Below are 22,923 nucleotides of genomic sequence, written 5' to 3'. Positions count from 1 at the left end.
ACTGAAACATAGAAACTACAGCCTATGAGCAGATAATAGCATTAATCAAGAGCATTTTCACAAAATAAAATCAAACTGAATAACATGCAAGGATCATCATGCATTGGAACCCCTATTACCTTGCACATGTGCTGCCATAGAACATTGTTGTTTTATGTTATTCCCCTATTTTTCCTCCATTCTCCTATCCTTGATCAGGAATGCAGAATAGTATCTGTTGTGTAAGCCCAAATTTGTTCTTACTAAGGGAATTTAAGGGATATGGGAATAGTGAGTGAAGGTGGAGTTGAGGTAGAAGATTAGCCATGATCTTGTTGAATGGTGCAGGAGGCTTGAAGGGCCAAATGGCCTACTCCTCCTCTTATTTCTTATGTTCTTATATTCTCATTACTCTTTCCACTTTAAAGAATTAATTTACAGTGCTTACCTTCCTCCATTGCAATGACCCTAATATTATAATATCTTTCCTTCTCCATGTCCAACTTGTTATTAACGAAGATCTCTCCAGTTTTAGGGTCAATCCTGAACCAGTTATGTGGATCAGATGTTAGTCCATATCTAAATCAATCATAAATAGTCCATTAGTCTTATTTCTCAGTCAGAATAATGCCCATTTCCCAGCATCAGTCACGCTCTACAATTTAAAACAACTATGTGTAAATTTTCCTCTCCCTCATGAAATGGTAATGTTACTGCAGAAGTTTAGCTGAAGTATAAAATGATTTATGACAAAAGTTACTATGAGTAGTACTTCAATTTGAAGTATTTCTTTTACTTGTAACTTCCCTTACTATTAACATTATACTCTACCCAAACAACAAAATCGATGCAGCTTGCCAGCACAGACCACTGTTAAGTTTCCCATGGCATTTCTAGCTACGTCCTTCAATCTATTAGAGAACTGGCCTCCAGAGGAGTAAAATGGGAAGCATTCCAGATCTCAGTGAAAGGTCTATCCCAGCAGGTCCTATCAATGAGCCAAGCGAGCCGGTCAAAATCATCAGTGCACTGAAATATCACCTGGCTCACGTAATGTATTCCAAAGTTTATAACAGAAGAATGGCTCAATCCAATTTCTCATTGACATGCACCATGGCCCTTTAATTAGAAAATACCTGCTTTACTCCACAAAGAATTCCCCTCCCTCCACCTTTACCAAGCTGCCCATCAGTGCCTGTCGGCATGAATATTAAAATAGATAAGCCCTTTGGCTGCTGCCTTTGGGTGGATGTTCCGGTTGTTCCACCCACTGACAATCTGCTGTACGCTGAGAAAATATACTTCCATATGTCTGAGTCACTATTTAATGATTTGACCTTCATATTTATATCAGATACTGTTTCCAAGGGTAACAAATTTCAGATACTCTGGACTTGAATAGTAATCTTAGTTATGTAGTGAAGGTCTTCCATGCTAAGTGTATTAATGACTGCATCAGTGACTATAAATCTTTTTAACTACAGCACTGTTATTTAGCTTCTTCTGTTGATCTTTATGTAATGTGCAGTCATGGAATCTTCCTAACTACTTATTTTGTTGAAGGAAGTGAACAGGCACAAGTTCCAAAAGGAGAAAATACTGTGAAATGTCTTCCTAAACTGAAAGGTATTTGCAGTAAATCTCCAGGCCATCAAACAAACAGTATAAATTATATTACTTAACCCAATTCTCCTTCCCTCAGCTAGAAAAATGACAGAGCAGGTTCATTAAGCTGAGTAGCCTATTAGTCCAATGTTTATTCAACCAGTTAAATTCCCTAGGCAACATTTCCATGGTCTCAACAAAAATGGAGCCCTTAAGTAATTGATCATCTGTGTCAATGCTTGATCCTATAATGTTCAAAGCTAGTTATATATTGATAGTAATTCCACTCCTTTGTATTAAATCAATGTACCATGGAATACTTTTAATTTTGGTTGTCTCTCCTGGTTTTTTTATTAAGGCTTTGGCTCTTTGCTTAACTTTCTCAACAATAATTCTTAAAAATCTCCAAGTCTGTGGTCTTGGATGGCCATTTGCATTGTGTTTGTGTGCACTTCTACATAAGTTTCAGTATCCAGATTCTGACCATTAGTACCTCACTCCAGCGCCTTCAGGGTCTTTTGCTTCTACTTTAAGCAAGGTATCGCCCTTGGAGGCATTCTCGAATATCCATTGTTGATATGAAGACTCTAAGAAATATGGTGGTTCATCAGTATCAGTGACATTAACGATCAGGAAAGTGAATGAGCTTGAGTTGTACTCCACTCCTGCTACGAGAGGTTCTGGATTTGTGGCAGCAATCTTTAATGTATATGTTGAACACTCTTCAAAGTTTAGCGGCTAGGGGAACAGACACAGTAGAAATAATTAAATGACTCAACACAGAACAAGTCTCTCCATTCCTAAAGAAAAGTAAATTTCAATGTTATCATTTAGGTTCACATATCAAATTTTACATTGATTGATTTGATGTGTTGCATTCAATAAGTGAAACCAGTACTCATTGATGAAACAAACTGGGGTTTTATCTAACTATCGCTTCACTTCATTGAACTTGATATTCTCTCTATCTGAATGTTCTTGTACCACACACCATCCCTGGCTAAAGAATTGACTAAGTTACTTGCTCCTAGACTACTGCCATTGCCTTTCCATAGCTGGCAATCAGGAGATGCACAAGAGAAGACAGGTAAGTCAGTATGATGTTCCCCTGGAGAAGCGTCGAACCACTTCTTAGCCAAGTCACACTTGGCACTGGACTTACTTGGTGGTGCTGTATGAGTGAGTCTATATCATCCTTGATTTTAAAAGAAAAGGTGTTGATTTAAACTTTAGAAGAATACTGCATATCATGAGGATTACATTCAGAATTGGTGATTGTATAAGAACTATCATGCGTAGATCAGATTTCAGTGGCACAAAATGTTTTATCCAATACAACTTCATATCAGTCAGTTAGATTGATTTTAGCACTGTCAGTTACTCCACTTTAACACAGATTAAACTAATGTGCTTTGCAGCTATGTTGAAGTCAACCCTAAATGTTATTCTTTGTTTTATTTAATCATTTTACTGTGCAGAAAAGATTACATACTTTCTGAAATCATAATACAAGTGCATGCTACTTAATAGATTACATGGTACATGCAGATGCATATAGTTAAAGAAAGTTTTTCAGTAATATTGCACTTTATCACATAAGCTTTAACTAGCCAAGCTGTAATGGGAGCTTTAGAATCATAGAATAATATAGAAGCAAGCAGTTTGGCCCATCGTGCCTGTGCTGGCTCTTTGAAAGAGCTATCAAATTAGTCCCACTCCCCTGCTTTTTTCACGGCCTAGTAAATTTTTCCTTTCAAATATTTATTCATTTCCCTTTCTGAAGTTATTATTGAATCTGCTTCCATCATACTTTCATACAGTGCATTCCAGACCATAACAATATGTTGTGTAAAAAATCTCTCCTCATCACCCCGCTGGTACAATTGCCAATTACTTCAAATCGGTGTTCTCTTGTTATTGATCCTCCTGCCAGCGGTGAGTTTCTCCCTAGTTACTCTATCAAAACTCTTCACAACTTTGAACAACTATTAAAACTCCCCAGAACCTTCATTGCTCCAAGGAGAACAATCCCAGCTTCTCTTGTCCCTCCATGTAACTGATACCCCTCATCTCTGATACCTAGTGCTTGAGTAAATCCCCTCTGCACTTTATCTAAGACCTTTACATCCTTCCTAAAGTTTGGTGCCCAGAATTGGATACAATAGATTTTAAAGATGTTTCTGAAGTACCTATTTCAAGATTGGGTTTGGCTGCAGTGCTTCCTGTTACTGAATAGCTTAATAGATTCAAAGCCTCAAATCCCACGTGAATAATTGTCACATGAAGAATTATAATTTGAGCAACGTACCAGAAGGGTACAGATACTCACATGAGACACTGCCTTCAACAAAGGATGGGAGATAAAAAAAACAAATTTAAAAATTCTCAGCCAATACTATAGCATCCCCTGACCTTGCTTGCAGCTGTGCATGTCAATATGTGCAATCAGTCCTAGAGTATGTTGATTTTTACAATGTTCCCACCCCTCCACAAAAAAGTTTGAAAAGCATCATCCTAGGCAAAGGCCTGTATAAATATTCCCTAATCCCCATAGGTAAACAAGAAAACTCCAAAATATTCATCTATCCCCAAATCGCTTATTCAACCTTGGCCTCTTGCCCTTCACAAACATTTTCCTTATATTTTCCTTCCCTCTCCTATCAAACAAAGCACTAACAGCTCAGGAACCTTTGTGGCCCCTGGAGTATTTTATATTCTATGCCTAATGCTATAACCTCCAATTCCATTACCAACCTGTTATTATCCAGGTTCTTCTGGAAGGAGCGAATCAACTCAACTCTTTTGCAGATAGTGCTTATGTTACATAGTGTGTTTACTTTTTTTTTGTGCACCGCATGTGGTATAGACAACACAAAATAGGTGAAAGAGAAAGATAATATAACACAGAGAGCTAAAGGTATGAAGTATCACATTGTGCTACCTAACCTGATCTGATTTATCACAATATAGGACTTGGCTTATTCAGTGGTTATCAGGAAAACATTGAACATACAACATTCCAAGAATACAGCCCTTCAAATGCAACAAAGTTTACTTTGCAACCGCAGAAGCTATGATAATTTTTTCATAAGTTTACCTTAACCAGCTGCACCATTCCTTTATTTGTACTTTCTTCAGTTATTATTTTGAAAGTTCCATTCTCATCACCTTTTACAACATTGTACAATATCTCAGAGCTGCCGGTGAAAGGCTCGTCATTATCGGTGGCCTGAATTTCTAACAGCACCGTATCCAATGAAATGTTTTCAGGTAAAGTAATAGGACCATACTGGCACACAAAACACAAAACAATAGCAGGTAAAGAAATGTTGCAGGCATGGTTTTGCAATCAAAATAATTAATACATCACACCCAGCCCCTGGATATATTAAGCCTGAGTGCGATGGCTCTCAACTGAAAGAGTTACGAATGGATCAAGTGAACATGGCAAGATGTCAACCATTTTAATTTGTTTTGTTCCTTTTTTGTAGCAGAGGAAACTCGGTTGAACCTTGTGGACTACTACTGTGTGGGATTATAAATTGCTGTGCTACTTAGCAGGAAACAAATTTATCAGTGCTTTATAACAATTGACTCTACTGTCCGTCACAAGCATCAAGGGCTGACCAAATGACAACTATAATCAGCAATCTTCAGGAAACAATCAGTCCTCAGAAACAATCCCACACAATGTGAGTCAACCAATAGCCTCATAAAGGATCATAAGTTGCAAGTATTACAAATTGGCTTAATTTGAGGGACAACAAAAACATATAGAAAGTAATATTAAGAATAGATCTGATCGTTTAGTGGATGCATACACCATGTGGTGTGATAGCAAACCATTTAGAACAGGAAGGTCTCAACATTGATCGCTGTTCTTAGCCAAAGCAGCCATGGGCAGGAATGTAACTGGCTTCAGTTTCTCTGGACTAGGAAAAGGAAAATAAGCTAAAATTCCTGCTCTTGTTAATTATTGACCTGAGTTACTATTCAGCCCAATTGTGTACTTATGTGTGCCGAGTGAGAATAGGATTTGTCAAAGCTGTAATGTCTATCACAGTTGAATAGCTGACATCTACTGTCTAGGCTCAAATGTGAATAACAACTTGGTCTTCAATAATTACATTGACCCGTGTAGGTTAACACCATACTGATTTGCTGTAACGTTCTGCCAAATGTATGTCTGCGAACATAAACATAAACAAACTCTAATTCACAAATCAGGCCCTGTCCTGCATTCTGCTGCATAAAACAGCAGAAACACATCCCCTTAGGGGGGAATTTTATGCTGGCAGCGGGGGTCTGAATGTCGGGGGAAAACGACGCCAAGATCCCCACGGCGCCTCTTTTCCGAATGGCACTAAATTCGGCGGGCCTATCAGGCACTTAAGTGGACAGCGGCGGGCCTTCCATAGGATTTAGGATCCCGTCGCTGGAAGTCCCACTCTTGGAGAGCTACCAGCCAAACAGAGGCTGGCAGTTGCTGCACCTCCGTGGAGGCAATGGCTGCTGCTGAAGATGACCATACAGGAGGGCAAGGATCGTCGTTGCAGCCAGGTCTCAGGTAGGTCAGGGTAGGAGGGGTCTCGCAGGGTGGTGATTGCAGGGAAAGGGGGTCGGCAGCAAGGGCAAGGGGGTGGCCCACATGGGTCCCCCCACCCCTTCCCCTTGTTCAGGCACTAGGTGCCTCTGAAATGGCCTGGCAAACCACTCAGTTCAAGGGCAATTAGGGATGGGCAACAAATGCTGGCCATGCCAGAGATGCCCACATGTCAAGAAAAAATAAAAACAATTCCCAGTTAAGGGCCTCAATTGGCAATGGGGCGGGAAGGCCATACACAGGCTTTCCGACCCCGGATTAAATTTCGTCAGTGGCGGGTTAGTGGCAGGAACACCTCCCCCCCACAGGGGCGGCACAGTGGCGCAGTGGATAGCACTGCAGCCTCACAGCTCCAGGGACCCGGGTTCGATTCCGGGTACTGCCTGTGTGGAGTTTGCAAGTTCTCCCTGTGTCTGCGTGGGTTTTCTCCGGGTGCTCCGGTTTCCTCCCACAAGCCAAAAGACTTGCAGGTTGACAGGTAAATTGGCCATTATAAATTGTCACTAGTATAGGTAGGCGGGGAAATATAGGGACAGGTGGGGATGTTTGGTAGAAATATAGGATTAGTATAAATGGGTGGTTGATGTTCGGCACAGACTCGGTGGGCCGAAGGGCCTGTTTCAGTGCTGTATCTCTAATCTAATCTAATCACAACCACCATCCCATCTGATTTTATGTTCTCCCCACCTCCAAACCTGTCACGGGGGACAGCATAAAATTCAACCCTTAGAGTCCTTCAGATATTACAGGCATGGTGAAATTTTTATTTTTGATTTTTACCTCCGATTTCTCAAAGATAGGGATCATGTCATTGATATCAATAACAGAGATATTGACGATGCATTCAGTGGATAGTCCTAGGAAAGAAATAAAAAGCTTTAATTGTGAAATAGTCCAAACTTTGATTTGAACAAACAATCAATAAAGTGGAAATTTCAGCAAATCGTGTTGGTATAGAATGTGTCTTGCCAAAATTTGAGCACTCAAATTATAGGCCAGAAGGCTGGCTTGGGAAGACAAGGCAGGGCTGGAATGTAGGTGGCAACGTGCAGAGAGGACAGGGGGTGATTGCATCAGTGGTGAAGTATTGAACTGTTACTGAGTTTTGAATCTTGCAGAAGGCAAGATCTTTTCAAACCTAACCCAAAGTCTCTGCAGCCGGCTGTGACTGAGCTAACCAGGTATCAGGACTTATTCCTGTGTGTGACCAGGGTCTAACCAATCCCCCTTTTTCTCATCTAAACCATGTGACCTAGCCAGGAATATCTACCACACTGTGGAAGAATGTCACTGCCAACTCTTCCCTCCATCAGAAGAAAAACCTTTAATTGAACTAAAAGCCACAGGGAACCCACAGTAGAACATGGGTTAGATTAAGAAACTGGTAATAAAAACAGGAATCAGGATTTTAGCAAGGCTTTTGATAAGGTCCCAGAAGGCAGATTGGTCATGAATGTAAAAGCCCATGGGATCCAAGACCAAGTGGCAAGTTGGATCCAAAATTGGCTCAGAGGCAGGAAGCAATGAGTAATGGTTGGTGGGTGTTTTTGTGTCTCGAAGGCTGTTTCCAGTGGGGCTCCACAGGGCTCAGTACCAGGATCCTTGCTTTTTGTGGTATCTATCAATGATTTGGTCTTGAATGTAAGGGTATGATTAAGAAGTTTGCAGACGATACAAAAATTCACCGTGTGCTTGATAATGAAGAAGGAGACTGCAGTTGACTGCAGGAAGATATTAATGGGCTAGTCAGGTCGGTGGAACAGTGGCAAATGAAGGTCAATCGGAGAAGTTTGAGGTAATGCATTTGGGGAAGGCTGACAAGACAAGGGAATACAAAATAAATGGTAGGATAGAGGAGTGTAGATGAAGAGAGGGAACTTAGAGTGCATGTCCACAATTCCATGAAGGTGGCTGGACAGGTAGACAAGGTGGTCAAGGCAGCATTCTGGATACTTACCTTTATTAGCCAAGGCATAGAGAACAACAGCTGGGAGGTTATCTGGAACTGTATAAAACTCTAGTCAAGCCACAGGTGGAGTACTGTGTGCAGTTCCGGCCACTGCACTACAGAGGGTACAGAGAGCGTACAGGGATTGGATAGGCTCGGGTTGTTTTCTTTGGAACAGAGGAGACGGAGGGAAGAACTAATTGAAGTGTATAACATTATGAGGGGTCTAGATAGAGTGCAAGAAAGGCCCTATTCCCCTTGCCTGGAGGGGTCCATAACCAGAGGGCATAGATTTAGGGTAAGAGGTAGGAGGTTTAGGAGGAGATTTGAGGGGAGTTTTTCTTACCCAGAGAGTGGCGGGAATTTGGAACTCACTGCCTGAAAGGGTTGTAGAGGCTGAAACCCTCATAACATTTTGAAGGTACTCGGATATGCACTTGAAGTGCCATAACCTACAAGGCTACAGACCAAGAGCTGGAAAGTGGGGTTAGCCTGGATGGCTAGTTGTTGACCAGCGCAGACATGATGGGCTGAATTGCCGCCTTCTGAACTGTAAAATTCTATGATTGTATATGTTCCTGTGCACAAAGGAGATGATCTCACTACAGAAAGTGAAGTCATCCCATTTGTTGTTGTTGCTTAAAAAGGAAGGAAAGGTTAGCCCAAGTAATTACAGGCCTGTCAGCCTAACCTCAGTGGTGGGCAAATTAGAAAGGCACAGATTAATCAAGGACAGTCAGCATGGATTTGTTAGGGAAAGATCATATCTGACGAACTTGATTTAATTTTTTGAGGAAGTAACACGCAGAGTTGATGAGGGTAGCACATTTGATGCAGTCTACATGGACTTTAGCAAGGCTTTTGGCAAGGTTCCACATGGCAGACTGGCCAGAAAAAGTAAAAGCTGATGGGATCCAAAGGAAAGTGGCAAGTTGGAACCAAAACTAGCTTAGTGACGGTTATGGTTGATGGGTGTTTTTGTGGGTGTTTTTTTTTTCCCTAAAGGATACACCAATGGACTGGTCAGGTCGGCAGAAAAATGAAAAATGGAATTCAATTTGGAGAAGTGTGAGGTAATGCATCTGGAGAGGCCAAACAAGGCAAGGATTCTGCGAGGTGTAGAGAAACAGAGGGATCTTGGCGTACAAGTCCACAGATCCCTGAAGATAGAAAGACAGGTAGATAAAGGTGGTTAAGATGGCATATGGGATACTTTCTTTTATTGAATGAGGCATAGGGTACAAGAGCAGCAAGGTTATACTAGAAATGTATAGAACACTAGTTAGACCGCAGCTAAAGTGCTACGTAAAGTTCTGGTTTCACTGCATTACAGGAAGGATGCGATTGCAGTAGAGAGGGTACAAGACAGCTTTACAAGGATGGTGCCACGATTAGAGAATTTTAGTTATGAGCAAAGATTGGCTAGGCTGGGTTTGTTTTCTTTGGAATAGAGAAGGCTGAAGGGAGATTTAATTGAGGTGTATAAAATTATGAAGGATCTAGCTAGAGGGGATAGGAAGTAACTATTTCCCTTAGCAGAGAGGTCAATAACCAGAAGGCATAGATTTAAAGTAATTGTTAGAAGGATTACAGGGGAGTTGAGCAGCAACTTTTTACACCCAGAGGGTAGTTGGGGTCTGGAATTCACTGCCTGAAAAAGGTGGTAGAGGCAGATGCCTTCATCGCACTTAAAAAAACACTTGGCTATGCACTTGAGGTGTTGTAACTACAGGGCGAGGGACCAAGAGCTGAAAAGGAGGGATGAGGCTAGATAACTCTTCTTCAGCCAGCATGGACACAATGAGCTGAATGGCCTCCTTCCGTGCCATAGATGTTTCTATGTTGAATAATTTACTGGCACTCTGGATGCATCTCTCATGGCACGTCAGATAGCTACGGCCACGTTGTGAGGCACCAGCAGCCAGTGAAGGGCTTCTGGCATGTTCTTAATGTTCCAGGCATATGTGGGAAGTGGGGCATGGGCAAAGGGGTGAGGGTGCTGCCCGATTTTTTTTTTTAAACATTAGACTGGAACGACAACTTTCCATCCAGCATCATTTCAAATAGGTACAGTTCGGTTTAAACACTCCATCACTGTCAAACAACTTGGAATAGCTCTAGGTTCAGGATCTGAAATCCTCTTAATAGCTATTCTAAGTTGCTGTTACATTACGAGACCTGCGTTAGTGCTGCCAATTCCCAATGCACAGGCCTCATCTAGTAACTGGCAACTCCAAAGTAAACTTGCTAAGGTTGGCTGCCAGAAACCCAAGGCAAAAATAAACAGGACCAGCGTGGCACTTAAGCCATTATAAAAGCACCTCCCAGAAAGGGAATTCGTATTATGGAGGTTTCCCATTTTTGGGGGGTTTTTTGACCAATTTTCTACAGAAAAGATGTGGGGAAAAAGTTACAGTTAATATGTGAATACACTTTTCTTTAAAATATTTATAAGTTTGGAAAGAGCACGGAGACAAAAAAAGTGGTTAAAACGGTAATGAATTAAATTCTGATGATATAAAAGCAAAATAGTGCAGATGCTAGAAATCTGAAATAAAAGCAGAAAATGCTGGAAATACTCAGCAGGTCTGGCAGCATACGAGAAGCGAGAAACAGAATTAACCTGAAACATTAACTTTTTCTCTCCACAGATGCTGCCCAACCTGAAGACTATTTTCAGCATGTTCAGTTTTTATTTTATTATTTAAGTTCTTATAATATTTCCTGAAGTCTGCAACCAATAAGCAATACATTAGTCTGTTTCAGTAATCAATAAATTCTTCACACCCATTGCATTGGGAGGCCCCTTGGGCTGGGAATGGAGGCTGGCAAGCATGGAATTTTGTGCTGACAGCCTGCATGCGGGTTCCCCCACTCCGTCCTGCCACCAGCCCATTTTCCAGGAGGCCGAATGGGGGTGGCAGCAGGGTTACCTGTCTGCAAGCAGCAGTTTGCCAATTCAGTGAGTTAATGGCCACGTAAGACATGTCAGACGCCGACTGGGAATTTCCAGTCAGCTGTAAGCCTCCCCATCTCATTTTTCTCTATTTTGCATTCCAGGACCACCAAAACATGGACAGAATCTTGCAGTATATATCTAAATAGTAGTTGCTGGATGAATTTGCAAGTCTGTTTTCACAATACAGTATTTATGGAACAAATAAAAGCAAAGCATTTGAACAGTGCCGTGAGATCCTGAGTATTTATCGATATCTACAGACATTACGTCGTATTATATTTTATTTGGTGAGATTTATACAGACCTCTTTCTGAGCCCATTAGGTCTGTAACTAGGACTTTTAAAATATAGCCTTGTGTATTTTTCTTGTTTAGATGCCCTTTGAAACGTTGGATCTTTCCACTGAAATTATCAATATTAAACATTTTGTCTTCTGGAATCTTTGGATCTTGATCGAGGATTTTATAGCTCAGAACAGCGTTCAGTGTTCCCTCTTCATCCATGTCTGTTGCACTCACAACTCCAATATCGCTTCCTGAGTTTAGAAAATGACATAAAATAACATATGCATTAAAGTTCACCGGAAATAAAAACAGAAAATGCTCAGCAGGTCAGGCAGCATCTGTGGAGAGAGAAACAGAGCTAATCAGGTCAGTGATTATATCACCAGAACTGCAGAAAGTTAGAGATGTAACATGTTTTATCAAGTACAGAGGCAGGGAAAGGGGGAAAAGGGAAAGAACAAAAGGGAAGTTCTATTGCAGGAGAGATTAAATAACAAAAAGATTATGGTGCAAGGAAAAAGGCAATGGTAATGGGACAAGTAAAGAAACAAAAGTTTGATCTAGAGGAATTGTAGAATTATCACCAAGAAGGGGAGGAGGGAAACTGATTGAGGGAGCTGGATTTTATAAACTCGCCATCATCTCCTACACCAGAGAGTTTGACCCCACTCCCCACCCCCTCCCTTTTTTTTTTAATTCATTCATGGGATGTGGGCGACGCTGGCCAGGCCAGCATTTATTGCCCATCCCTAATTGCCCTTGAGAAGGTGGTGGTGAGTTGCCTTCTTGAACCGTTGCAGTCCATTTGGGGTAGGTATACCCACAGTGCTGTTAGGAAGGGAGTTCCAGGATTTTGACCCAGCAACAGTGAAGGAACGGCGATATAGTTCCAACTCAGGATGGTGTGTGACTTGGAGGGGAACTTGCAGGTGGTGGTGTTCCCATGTATTTGCTGCCCTTGTCCTTCTAGTTGGCAGAGGTCGCAGGTTTGGAAGGTGCTGTCTAAGGAGCCTTGGTGCATTGCTGCAGTGCATCTTGTAGATGGTACACACTGCTGCCACTGTGCGTCGGTGGTGGAGGGAGTGAATGTTTGTAGATAGGGTGCCAATCAAGCGGGCTGCTTTGTCCTGGATGGTGTCGAGCTTCTTGAGTGTTGTTGGAGCTGCACCCATCCAGGCAAGTGGAGAGTATTCCATCACACTCCTGACTTGTGCCTTGTAGATGGTGGACAGGCTCTGGGAAGTCAGGAGGTGAGTTACTCGCCTCAGGATTCCAAGCCTCTGACCTGCTCTTGTAGCCATGGTATTTATATGGCTACTCCAGTTCAGTTTCTGGTCAATGTTAGCCCCTAGGATGTTGATAGTGTGGGATTCAGCGATGGTAATGCTGTTGAATGTCAAGGGTAGATGGTTAGATTCTCTCTTGTTGGAGATGGTCATTGCCTGGAACTTGTGTGGCGCGAATGTTACTTGCCACTTATCAGCCCAAGCCTGGATATTGTCCAGGTCTTGCTGCATTTCTACGCAGAATGCTTCAGTAGCTGAGGAGTCACGAATGGTTCTGAACATTGTGAAATCATCAGCGATAATCCCCACTTCTGACCTTATGATTGAAGGAAGGTCATTGATGAAGCAACTGAAGATGGTGTGATGTCCTGGAGCTCAGATGATTGACCTCCAACAACCACAACCATCTTCCTTTGCGCTAGGTATGACTCCAGCCAGCAGAGGGTTTTCCCCCTGATTCCCATTGACCTCAGTTTTGCTAGGGCTCCTTGATGCCGTACTCAGTCAAATGCTGACTTGATGTCAAGGGCAGCCACTTTCACCTCACCTCTTGGGTTCAGCTCTTTTGTCCATGTTTGAATCAAGGCTGTAATGAGGTCAGGAGCTGAGTGGCCCTGGCGGAACTCAAACTGAGTGTCACTGAGCAGGTTATTGCTAAGCAAGTGCCGCTTGATGGCACTGTTGATGACACCTTCCATCACTTTACTGATGAGTGAGAGTAGGCTGATGGGGCAGTAATTGGCCGGGTTGGACTTGTCCTGCTTTTTGTGTACAGGACATACCTGGGCAATTTTCCACATTGTACGGTAGATGCCAGTGTTGTAGCTGTATTGGAACAGCTTGGCTAGGGGCATGGCAAGTTCTGGAGCACAGGTCTTCAGTACTATTGCCGGAATATTGTCAGGGCCCATAGCTTTTGCAGTATCCAGTGCCTTCAGTCGTTTCTTGATATCACACGGAGTGAATCGAATTGGCTGAAGTCTGGCATCTGTGATGCTAGGAACTTCAGGAGGAGGCCAAGATGGATCATCAACTCGGCACTTCTGTCTGAAGATTGTTGCAAATGCTTCAGCCTTATCTTTCGCACTGATGTGCTGGGCTCCCCCATCATTGAGGATGGGGATATTTGTGGAGCCACCTCCTCCAGTTAGTTGTTTAATTGTCCACCACCATTCACGGCTGGATGTGGCAGGACTGCAGAGCTTCGATCTGATCTGTTGGTTATGGGATCACTTAGCTCTGTCTATCACATGCTGCTTACGCAGTTTGGCACGCAGATAGTCCTGTGTTGTAGCTTCACCAGGTTGACACCTCTTTTTGAGGTATGCCTGGTGCTGCTCCTGGCATGCCCTCCTGCACACTTCATTGAACCAGGGTTGGTCTCCTGGCTTGATGGTAATGGTAGAGTGGGGGACGTGCCGGGCCATGAGGTTACAGATTGTGGGTGCGTACAATTCTGCTGCTGCTGATGGCCCACAGCGCCTCATGGATGCCCAGTTTTGCATTGCTCGATCTGTTCAAAATCTATCCCATTTAGCACAGTGATAGTGCCACACAACACGACGGACAGTATGCTCAATGTGAAGGCGGGACTTCGTCTCCACAAGGACTGTGCGCTGGTCACTCCTACCAATACTGTCATGGACAGAAGCATCTGCGGCAGGCAATTTGGTGAGGACGAGGTCAAGTACATTTTTCCCTCGTGTTGGTTCCCCCACCACCTGCCACATACCCAGTCTAGCAGCTATGTCCTTTAGGACTCGGTCAGTAGTGGTGCTACCGAGCCACTCTTGGTGATGAACATTGAGGTCCCCCACCCAGAGTACATTTTGTGCCCTTGCCACCCTCAGTGCTTCCTCCAAGTGGTGTTCAACATGGTGGAATACTGAGTCATCAGCTGAGGGAGGACGGTAGGTAGTAATCAGTAGGAGGTTACCTTGCTCAAGTTTGACTTGATGCCATGAGACTTCATGGGGTCCGGAGTCGATGTTGAGGACTCCCAGGGCAACTCCCTCCCTACTGTATACCACTGTCCCGCCACCTCTGTTGGGTCTGTCCTGCCGGTGGGACAGGACATCCCCAGGGATGGTGATGGCAGTGTCTGGGACATTGTCTGTAAGGTATGATTCCGTGAGTATGACTATGTCAGGCTGTTGCTTGACTAGTCTGTGGGACAGCTCTCCCAACTTTGGCACAAGCCCCCAGATGTTAGTAAGGAGGACTTTGCAGGGTCGACAGGGCTGGGTTTGCCGTTGTCGTTTCCGGTGCCTAGGTCGATGCCGGGTGGTCCGTCCGGTTTCATTCCTTTTTATTGACTTTGTAGCGGTTAGGCATGCTAGGCCATTGCAGAGGGCATGTAAGAATTAACCACATTGCTGTGGGTCTGGAGTCACATGTTCGCCAGACCAGGTAAGGACAGCAGATTTCCTTCCCGAAAGGACATTAGTGAACCAGATGGGTTTTACAACAATCGACAATGGTTTCATGGCCATCATTAGACTAGCTTTTATAATTCCAGATTAATTGAATTCAAATTCCACCTTCTGCTGTGGTGGGATTCGAACCCATGTCCCCAGAGAAATACCCTGGGTCTCTGGGTTACTAGTCCAGTGATAATACCAATATGCCACCGCCTACCCTATCCCGCACTGAAATACTTACCTGCTCCCCCCTCCCCACCAGTATCCCACATAGGATCCCCGGACGGGTATCTGAAGGCGCAGAGCTGCCAGCCACCAGCGCCAATATGGCACCGGGATAGATGGCGGAGCGGCTAAGTACTTAATGTGTTGATTTAAATAAATTTCCCGATGCTAATTTGGCTCCCGTCCCCACCAGCAGGGGGGCCTCGCTATCACCGGCAATATCAGGCCGGGCCTTCCCAGTGTCAAGGCCCGTGGCAGGCCTCTGCCAGAGGCATTTTCCAGACCCTGCCAAGACGCCAGATGTCGAGGGAGCTGTAAAATCCAGCCAGGGTATGGGGACTTCTTGCAGCTCAGCACACATCCTTGGAGGGATGGAGAGAGAGTGGATGGATGGATAGAAATGAGGTGAATAATAGTCAAGCAAGGATGAGGGAGGATACAGGAGCCAAAGTGAACCTGTAACATGGTAGAGGTTGGGGTAATGCTAGGAGTGAGGAGATGGTACGAAGATTAGAGATACAGCAGTGAAACAGGCCCTTCGGCCCACCGAGTCTGTGCCGAACATCAACCACCCATTTATACTAATCCTACACTAATCCCATATTCCTACCAAACATCCCCACCTGTCCCTATATGTCCACCTACCTGTACTAGTGACAATTTATACTGGCCAATTTACCTATCAACCTGCAAGTCTTTTGGCTTGTGGGAGGAAACCGGAGCACCCGGAGAAAACCCACGCAGACACAGGGAGAGCTTGCAAACTCCACACAGGCAGTACCCGGAATCGAACCCGGGTCCCTGGAGCTGTGAGGCTGCGGTGCTAACCACTGCGCCACTGTGCCGCCCTACGAAGGAGAAATGGAGGGGGGAAGTGAAAGGGTAGAGGATAAAAGGGGGTGTGACAAGCATGAGTGATTGGTGGAGGAGATGGGAAAGGAGTGGTTGAGGGCCACATTTTCCCCACAACCTCCACCTCAAATGCAGGTTTCGATAGACCCTTTTTCCACCACAGCAAGCCATAGCACCCACCATCTCGCACCCAAATGAAAGAAGAAAAGAATATTTTAATTGGCTATCTTTTATCTCTTGTCTTTTATCTCATGCAGTCCATGACCCTGGTCTGGAACACTCATGTGGACCTCAACAATGTCACTTCAGTGATCTGAGCAGAGGTATCTTTAAAGGTCAAACAGGATGGGGATCTTTTATCTGGAAAAGAGAAGATTGAGGGGTAACCTGATATAGATCTTCAAGATAATGAAAGGGTTTGATAGGGCAGACATAGAGAAATGTTTCCAAGTGCAGGTAAGTCTGAAACTCGGGGCTGAATTTTGTCAAGTGGTGAGAAGTCCTGCTGTCGGGACCGAAAATGGGAGCAAATCCCACATCGTAGGGTGGTGGGACCCGGGGGCAGCATTTTACTGGCGGTGGCCGCCGGGACTGCTGTCCAATTGAGGGTGGCGGCCCATCCCCACTCCCCAGACCTGCAGCCAATCAGCGCCTACAATCTCAGCAGCATCACCGTTACAGGTGACCACTGCTGAGGCTGAAGCATGAAGGAGAGGGCACCTCAATGCCAAGATGCCCTCAAAAGAGAAGGTAAGTGTCTTCAACCAAGCTGGGACCAGGCAAGCAGGCCCGGGCAATCGGGTGGGGTCATATTCCAATGACTCCACCTTTGCCATGGGGGCAGGCATTGCTGCCAAGGGGCATTTAAGTGGGCTTGACAGTATATGGTCTGCACTGAGTGCTGCTGGAAGGGCGAGAGAGTGAAGAAGGGAGTTTGGTAAGTGAAGGGATTTTAAGGGTTAATCTCTAAAGTCTAGTTTTTTTTGTTTACATTTTGCAATTAACTGAAATTACTGTTCAAGTTAAGAGGCAAGTTTTTTTTTACAGTTTTAAACAGGGGTATACAAGCTCTGAGAGTAGATTTAGCTGCTTAATTAGGTAGCTAACTTAAACTGGTTTCTGAGCTCTATCAAAGCTAACACATCATTGTTTTCCAGAGAGTATAAATTCAGGGGAATCTCAGTGCTGCTTGTCTGCACTGAGTGCTGCTGGAGGGAACAGAGTGCGAAGAAGGGACTTTGGTAAGAAGGGGAACTATAAATCAATTAAGAAAAAATAAATGTAATTAACTTAACACAATAAAGATGGCAGGACAGGTGCTGTGTCATGGCTGCAGTATATGGGAGCTCATGGATGCCACGGCAATCCATGACAACCATGTTCTTAGTAAGTGTCTGTGTCTTGAGGTGCTTTGGCTCCTCATCAAGCTGGAGGCTGAGTTGCAGACACTGCAAAGCATCAGGGAGGGGGAAAACTACCTGAGCACTTTGTTCCAGAGGCAGTCACACCTCTTCGGATAGGATCATCTATTTTGAACAGTGGTCAGGGCCTGGAGAGTGTGACTGCAAGTCAGGCAGGTAAGTGGATTGAGAAGGTGGGAGTGGAGGAGCCTCAGCCCTTGCAATTGTGCAACAAGTTTGAGGTGCGTGCAGTTTGTATGGACAAGGGTGAGGGTTGTAGTGTGGACGAGCGACCTTACCATGGCACCATGGTACAGGAAGCCGTTCAAGTGGGGGATGCAAAAAGGAAAGTAGTGGTAGTAGGGGACAGTATAGTGAGGGGGAAGCAGAAAAAAGTTAAAGATAGTATCAAACTTAAAGCAAAAGCATATATTGCACAAAGATGGGTGGCAGGTCAGAAGAATGGACAAAATATAAAAAGTAGCAAAGAATTACTGAAAGATTAATAAGGAAAGAAAAATTAGAGTACGAGAGAAAGCTGGCTAGAAATGTAAAAACAGATAGAGATTCTAGAGATATTTTAAAAGGAAAAGAGTTAACAAAGGTGAGTGTTGGTCCTACAGAAAGTGAGTCTGGGGAATTAATAAGAGAAAATAGAGGGAAGGCAGAAGAATGAAACAGATATTTTGCATCAGTCTTCACCATATAGGATACAAGTAACATCCCAGAAATAGCTGTAAATCAGGAAAAGAAGAGGGAGGAACGCAAGAAAATTACAATCAGCAGGGAAGTGGTACTGAACAAATTGTTGGAGCTGCCGGCTGACAAGTCCCTGGGTCCTGATGGACTTCATCCTAGGGTCTTAAAAGAAGTGGCTAATGAGATAGTTGATGTTTTGATTTTGATTTTCCAAAATTCCCTAGATTTGGTAAAGGTGCCATTAGATTGGAAAATAGCCAATGTAACTCCTTTATTCAAAATGAGAAGGAGTCAGAAAGCAGGAAACTGCAGGCCAGTTAGCTTAACATCTGTCTTAGGGAAAATGTTAGAAGCTATTATGAAAGGCGTTAAAAGCAGGGCACTTAGAAAAATTCACGGTAATCCAGTAGAGTCAACATGGTTTTATGAAAGGGAAATCGTGTTTAACCAATTTATTGGAGCTCTTTGAAGCAGTAACATGTGCTGTGGATGAAGGGGAACAGTAGATGTACTGTACTTAGATTTCCAGAAGGCATTTGATAAGGTGCCACATCAAAGGTTATCGCAGAAAATAAAAGCTCATGGTGTAGCAGGTAACATATTGGCATGGATAGAAGATTGGTTAGCTAACAGGATACAGAGCATAGGCATAAGTGGGTCATTTTCTGGTTGGCAAAATGTAATGATTGGTGTGCCACAGGGATCAGTGCTGGGGCCTCAAATTTTTACAATTAATATAAATAACTTGGATGAAGGGACTGAAAGTATGGTTGCTAAATTTGCTGATGACACAAGATACGTAGGAAAGTAAGTTGTGAAGAGGACATAAGGAGGCTACAACGGGATATAGATAGGTTAAATGAGTGGAAAAAGTACTGGCAAATGGAGTATAATGTGTGAAATGTGAAATTGTCCATTTTGGCAGGAAGAATAAAAAAAGCATATTATCAGAATGGTGAGAGATTGCAGAACTCGGAGATGCAGAGGGATCTGGGTGTCCTCGTGCATGAATCACAAAAGGTGAATATGCAGGTACAGCAAGTAATTAGGAAAGATAATAGAATGTGATCATTTATTGTGAGGGGTATTATGTACAAAAGTAGGGAGGTTATGCTTCAGTTATACACAGCATTGGTGAGACAACATCTGGAGTACTATGTACAGCATTGGTTTCTTTATTTAAGGAAGGATGTAAATGCTTTGGAAGCAGTTCAGAGAAGGTTTACTAGACTAATACCTGGAATGGGCGATTGTCGTATGAGGAAAGGTTGGATAGACTAGGCTTGTATCCTCTGTGTTTAGAAGTTTAGAAGAGTAAGAGGCAACTTGATTGAAACATATAAGATTCTAAGAGGTCTTGACAAGGTGGATGTGGAAAGGATGTTTCCTCTGTGGCAGAATCTAGAACTAGGAGTCATTGTTTAAAAATAAGGGGTCGCCCATTTAAGAGAGATGAGGGGAAAAAATTTTTTCTCAGAGTTGAGTCTTTGAATATTTTTAAGGCAGAGGTGGATAGATTCTTGATAAGCAGGGGGGTAAAAGGATATTAGGGGTAGGCAGGAATGTGGAGTTGAGGTTACAATCAGATCAGCCATGACCTTATTGAATGGCAGAGCAGGGTCAAAGGGCTGAGTTGCCTAGTCCGGCTCCTAATTCCTATGTTTGTATGTTTGTATAGTTAATAGCATCCCAAGTCCTTTTACATAGAGAACATTTTAGAATGTGATTAAGCTCACCCATATCTTCATTTTCTTGCACCTCAATCAACGTTACTGCATGTTCACAAACTGGGTGGTTGTCATTGATATCTTCTACGATAATCACAATTTCCAATGGATTTTCCAGCGGCACTCTCTTTTCATCCAGAGCATACGCCAACAGTACATACTAAACACACATTTAAAAAATACTTACTGGATGGTGAGAGATATGAAACAAGTAGATCGGAAATTGCATGACTTTTACACCACCAAATAAAGGCTTGTACAGATTACAGTATATTTTCATGTTGATTAACTAATATCACTACATCACTTACAAAAACTGTGGCTATATCTTTGCAATATGCATGAATACTGGATTATAAAAAAGGAGGCCAAAACAGTTGCTGTGTATCAAAACTTTTTACCTGCTAACAAGGAGAGGGCATTCATTTGATTTTGGACACAATGGATGGAGTGGACGAAGTTGAGAAGGGACACTGCCACCAAGCTCATGACTGCTACAATATTTTGCCATTAATTTTTTCACTCAGTATTCACTCACGCACCAGCATTCATGCTGGAGCTGAAACACACTGTTGCGGGAGTGTCTCACTGCCTGCATATTAATGGATGTTCATCTGATCCTATAAATGGCCAAGAGGAGTTGGTGACAAAGGCCAATATCCACTCTAATGCATGCATCTTAGGACATCTGCATCACTCGCTCCTATAGTTGCAGGTAATAACACTCTGGGAATACAAATAGTAGAGCCATTTTGATAAATGCATGCTATGACACACAGCTTCACCTGCCAGTTGTTTGCATTCATAAAATCAGCTCCCATAGGTTTGAAGAGTACCAGCTGTAGCACTGATCACAGGGGTGATGAGCAAATGGAGGTTGCATTTCGGGAGTTCCAACTTATTGACTGGAGTTTCCTATGACTGCCTAACTAAGTTGCAGCCCATCGCAGAGAAAGTGTCCATTCTAAGCCCTTCTGCAGTGAAGGGCCCTTGGTTGAGGTTCTAAGAGCAGGCATAGTTTCCATATGAATATTCTCTGGAGATTCAGAGCTCCAATCTACAACATTTTGGAATTTGCTGATTCACTATGTTGGTTAATCAGGTTAAGAAAGCCATAATGCAGAGCTTCAACTAATTCAACCAAGCTGTCTGCTCCCTCACAGATCTCTGAACATGCATAGAAAGTACTAGCAGAAGATGGCATGGATGCTGGACATGCCCCTCAGGGCAATGACACATTTGTACACCCAGATGCCCCACTGAAAATAATTCCACTTTTCCAATGTTTTTACATCTCTATAATGGAGCATCCAAACTCTACGTATTGAAATCAATTGCATGAAAATCGGGCAGGTTCTACAATGGCCAGGCAATGCTCTTTACCAGATTATCGCCCATATGGCTCTAGGTACAAAACCACCTATTTGCTCTGCTCCTCCAGCCCCTTTACGATCTTAGTACCATCCTTTGAGGAAAGTCTGTTTTGTAACCAGTGTACACAGGAACGCACCTCACTGATCTCCTCTCTGTCCAATGGTTTTGTCACGCTAATGTTACCACTAGCATCGATTACAAATGGAAACGTAGGATAAGCCATCTTGTCCTTTGGCTTGAGTTCAAATATTGCACCAGGTTCATTCCACTGCACCTGAATTAGAGAAATAATGCACAGCCATAAGAATTAAGAACTTATTGCCCATATTTTCTTCCTTGGTGGAAAGGAAGTAAATAAACCTATATTTTCAGATATAAGTTTTGACAACTACCAGTCAAGATGGTTTACTGGCAGGCATTTTCATGAAACATGAATTACTTAGCAGGAACAACATAAAACCAATCAATCATAGTAATTTTTCTTTCACATTTCGAATGCAAATAAAATGCCACTTAATAGCTGGTGAAAAGCTCGTGATCTCATTTTGAAATGTGTAATAGCTCCACAAAAGCGGCACAATGGCTAGCATCGCAGCCTCATAGTTCCAGTGACCCGGGTTCAGTTCTGGGTACCGCCTGTGCGGAGTTTGCAAGTTCTCCCTGTGACCGTGTGGGTTTCTGCCGGGTGCTCCGGTTTCCTCCCACAGCCAAAGACCAGCAGGTTGATGGGTAAATTGGCCATTGTAAATTGCCCCTAGTGTAGGTAGGTGGTAGGAGAATGGTGGGGATGTGGTCGGGAATATGGGATTAATGTAGGATTAGTATAAATGGGTGGTTGTTGGTCGGCACAGACTTGGTGGGCCAAAGGGCCTGTTTCAGTGCTGTATCACTTTATGACTCTAAAAATGGAGAGTCCCACAAAATTCCTGTGAAGAATTCATCATCACAAATAGCAACCGCTTTACTGGAACTTAGCAATTACCCACCTAATTTATAAAATATCTACCGGATCTAAAATGATGTAAATATCATACTGCGGGGTAGATTTTGATTGTGCGATAATGTAAATCAGCAATAAAAACAGAAAATGTTGGAAATATTCAGCAAGTCTGGCAGCATCTATGGAAAGAGAAGCAATGTTAACAGTTCAGGTCTGTGACCTTTCATCAGATAGTGTAAATTAGCCTCCTGTCTTATATTATAAAAATTGGGAGAGATGTTAATGGGCTGTTGATACCATCACCCATTTTACACGATCACAAAGTTAAAATCTAACTCTGCTTATGTTAGTGTGCACTATCATCTCATCAGAAGGCATGTCCTGCATCTCTTTCCTCTTTGTGTTAACCACTGCCCCTTCTGATAGACAGCACAGTATTGTCTAGTTTGTAAATGGGAGTAGAGGTCTGGCTTTGTCAAATACATGCCCGCCTGTCTCAGTTGGAAGTCTCATTATATCTTCTAATTGGGATCATACTGAGCGGGTGGCTGCAGCAGACACCCTGCTCTGTAAAGCCTTTCAAGGGCGGCCCTAAAAGGTAAGTTTTAAATGTATCATTGTG

The 22,923-nt window shown here is 43.2% G+C and overlaps 1 protein-coding gene across 4 annotated transcripts in view; it reads right to left on the bottom strand.

The window, feature by feature from the left end:
* Positions 1-22,923, bottom strand: part of cdh17 (cadherin 17, LI cadherin (liver-intestine)) — a 119,433-nt gene that overhangs the window by 31,763 nt on the left and 64,747 nt on the right. For all 4 annotated transcript variants that reach the window (XM_068031600.1, XM_068031597.1, XM_068031598.1 and 1 more), the window contains 7 exons: positions 21,498-21,635; positions 19,997-20,147; positions 11,399-11,629; positions 6,968-7,044; positions 4,682-4,873; positions 2,078-2,322; positions 428-558 (listed from right to left, as the gene is read on the bottom strand). In XM_068031600.1, coding sequence (XP_067887701.1) covers positions 428-558; positions 2,078-2,322; positions 4,682-4,873; positions 6,968-7,044; positions 11,399-11,629; positions 19,997-20,147; positions 21,498-21,635 — 1,165 coding nt within the window. The remainder of the gene's footprint in view (positions 1-427; positions 559-2,077; positions 2,323-4,681; positions 4,874-6,967; positions 7,045-11,398; positions 11,630-19,996; positions 20,148-21,497; positions 21,636-22,923) is intronic.

Source organism: Heterodontus francisci, chromosome 5 (assembly GCF_036365525.1).
Source record: "Heterodontus francisci isolate sHetFra1 chromosome 5, sHetFra1.hap1, whole genome shotgun sequence".
Taxonomy (NCBI): domain Eukaryota; kingdom Metazoa; phylum Chordata; class Chondrichthyes; order Heterodontiformes; family Heterodontidae; genus Heterodontus; species Heterodontus francisci.
This window is presented reverse-complemented; position numbering and strand designations above follow the sequence as displayed.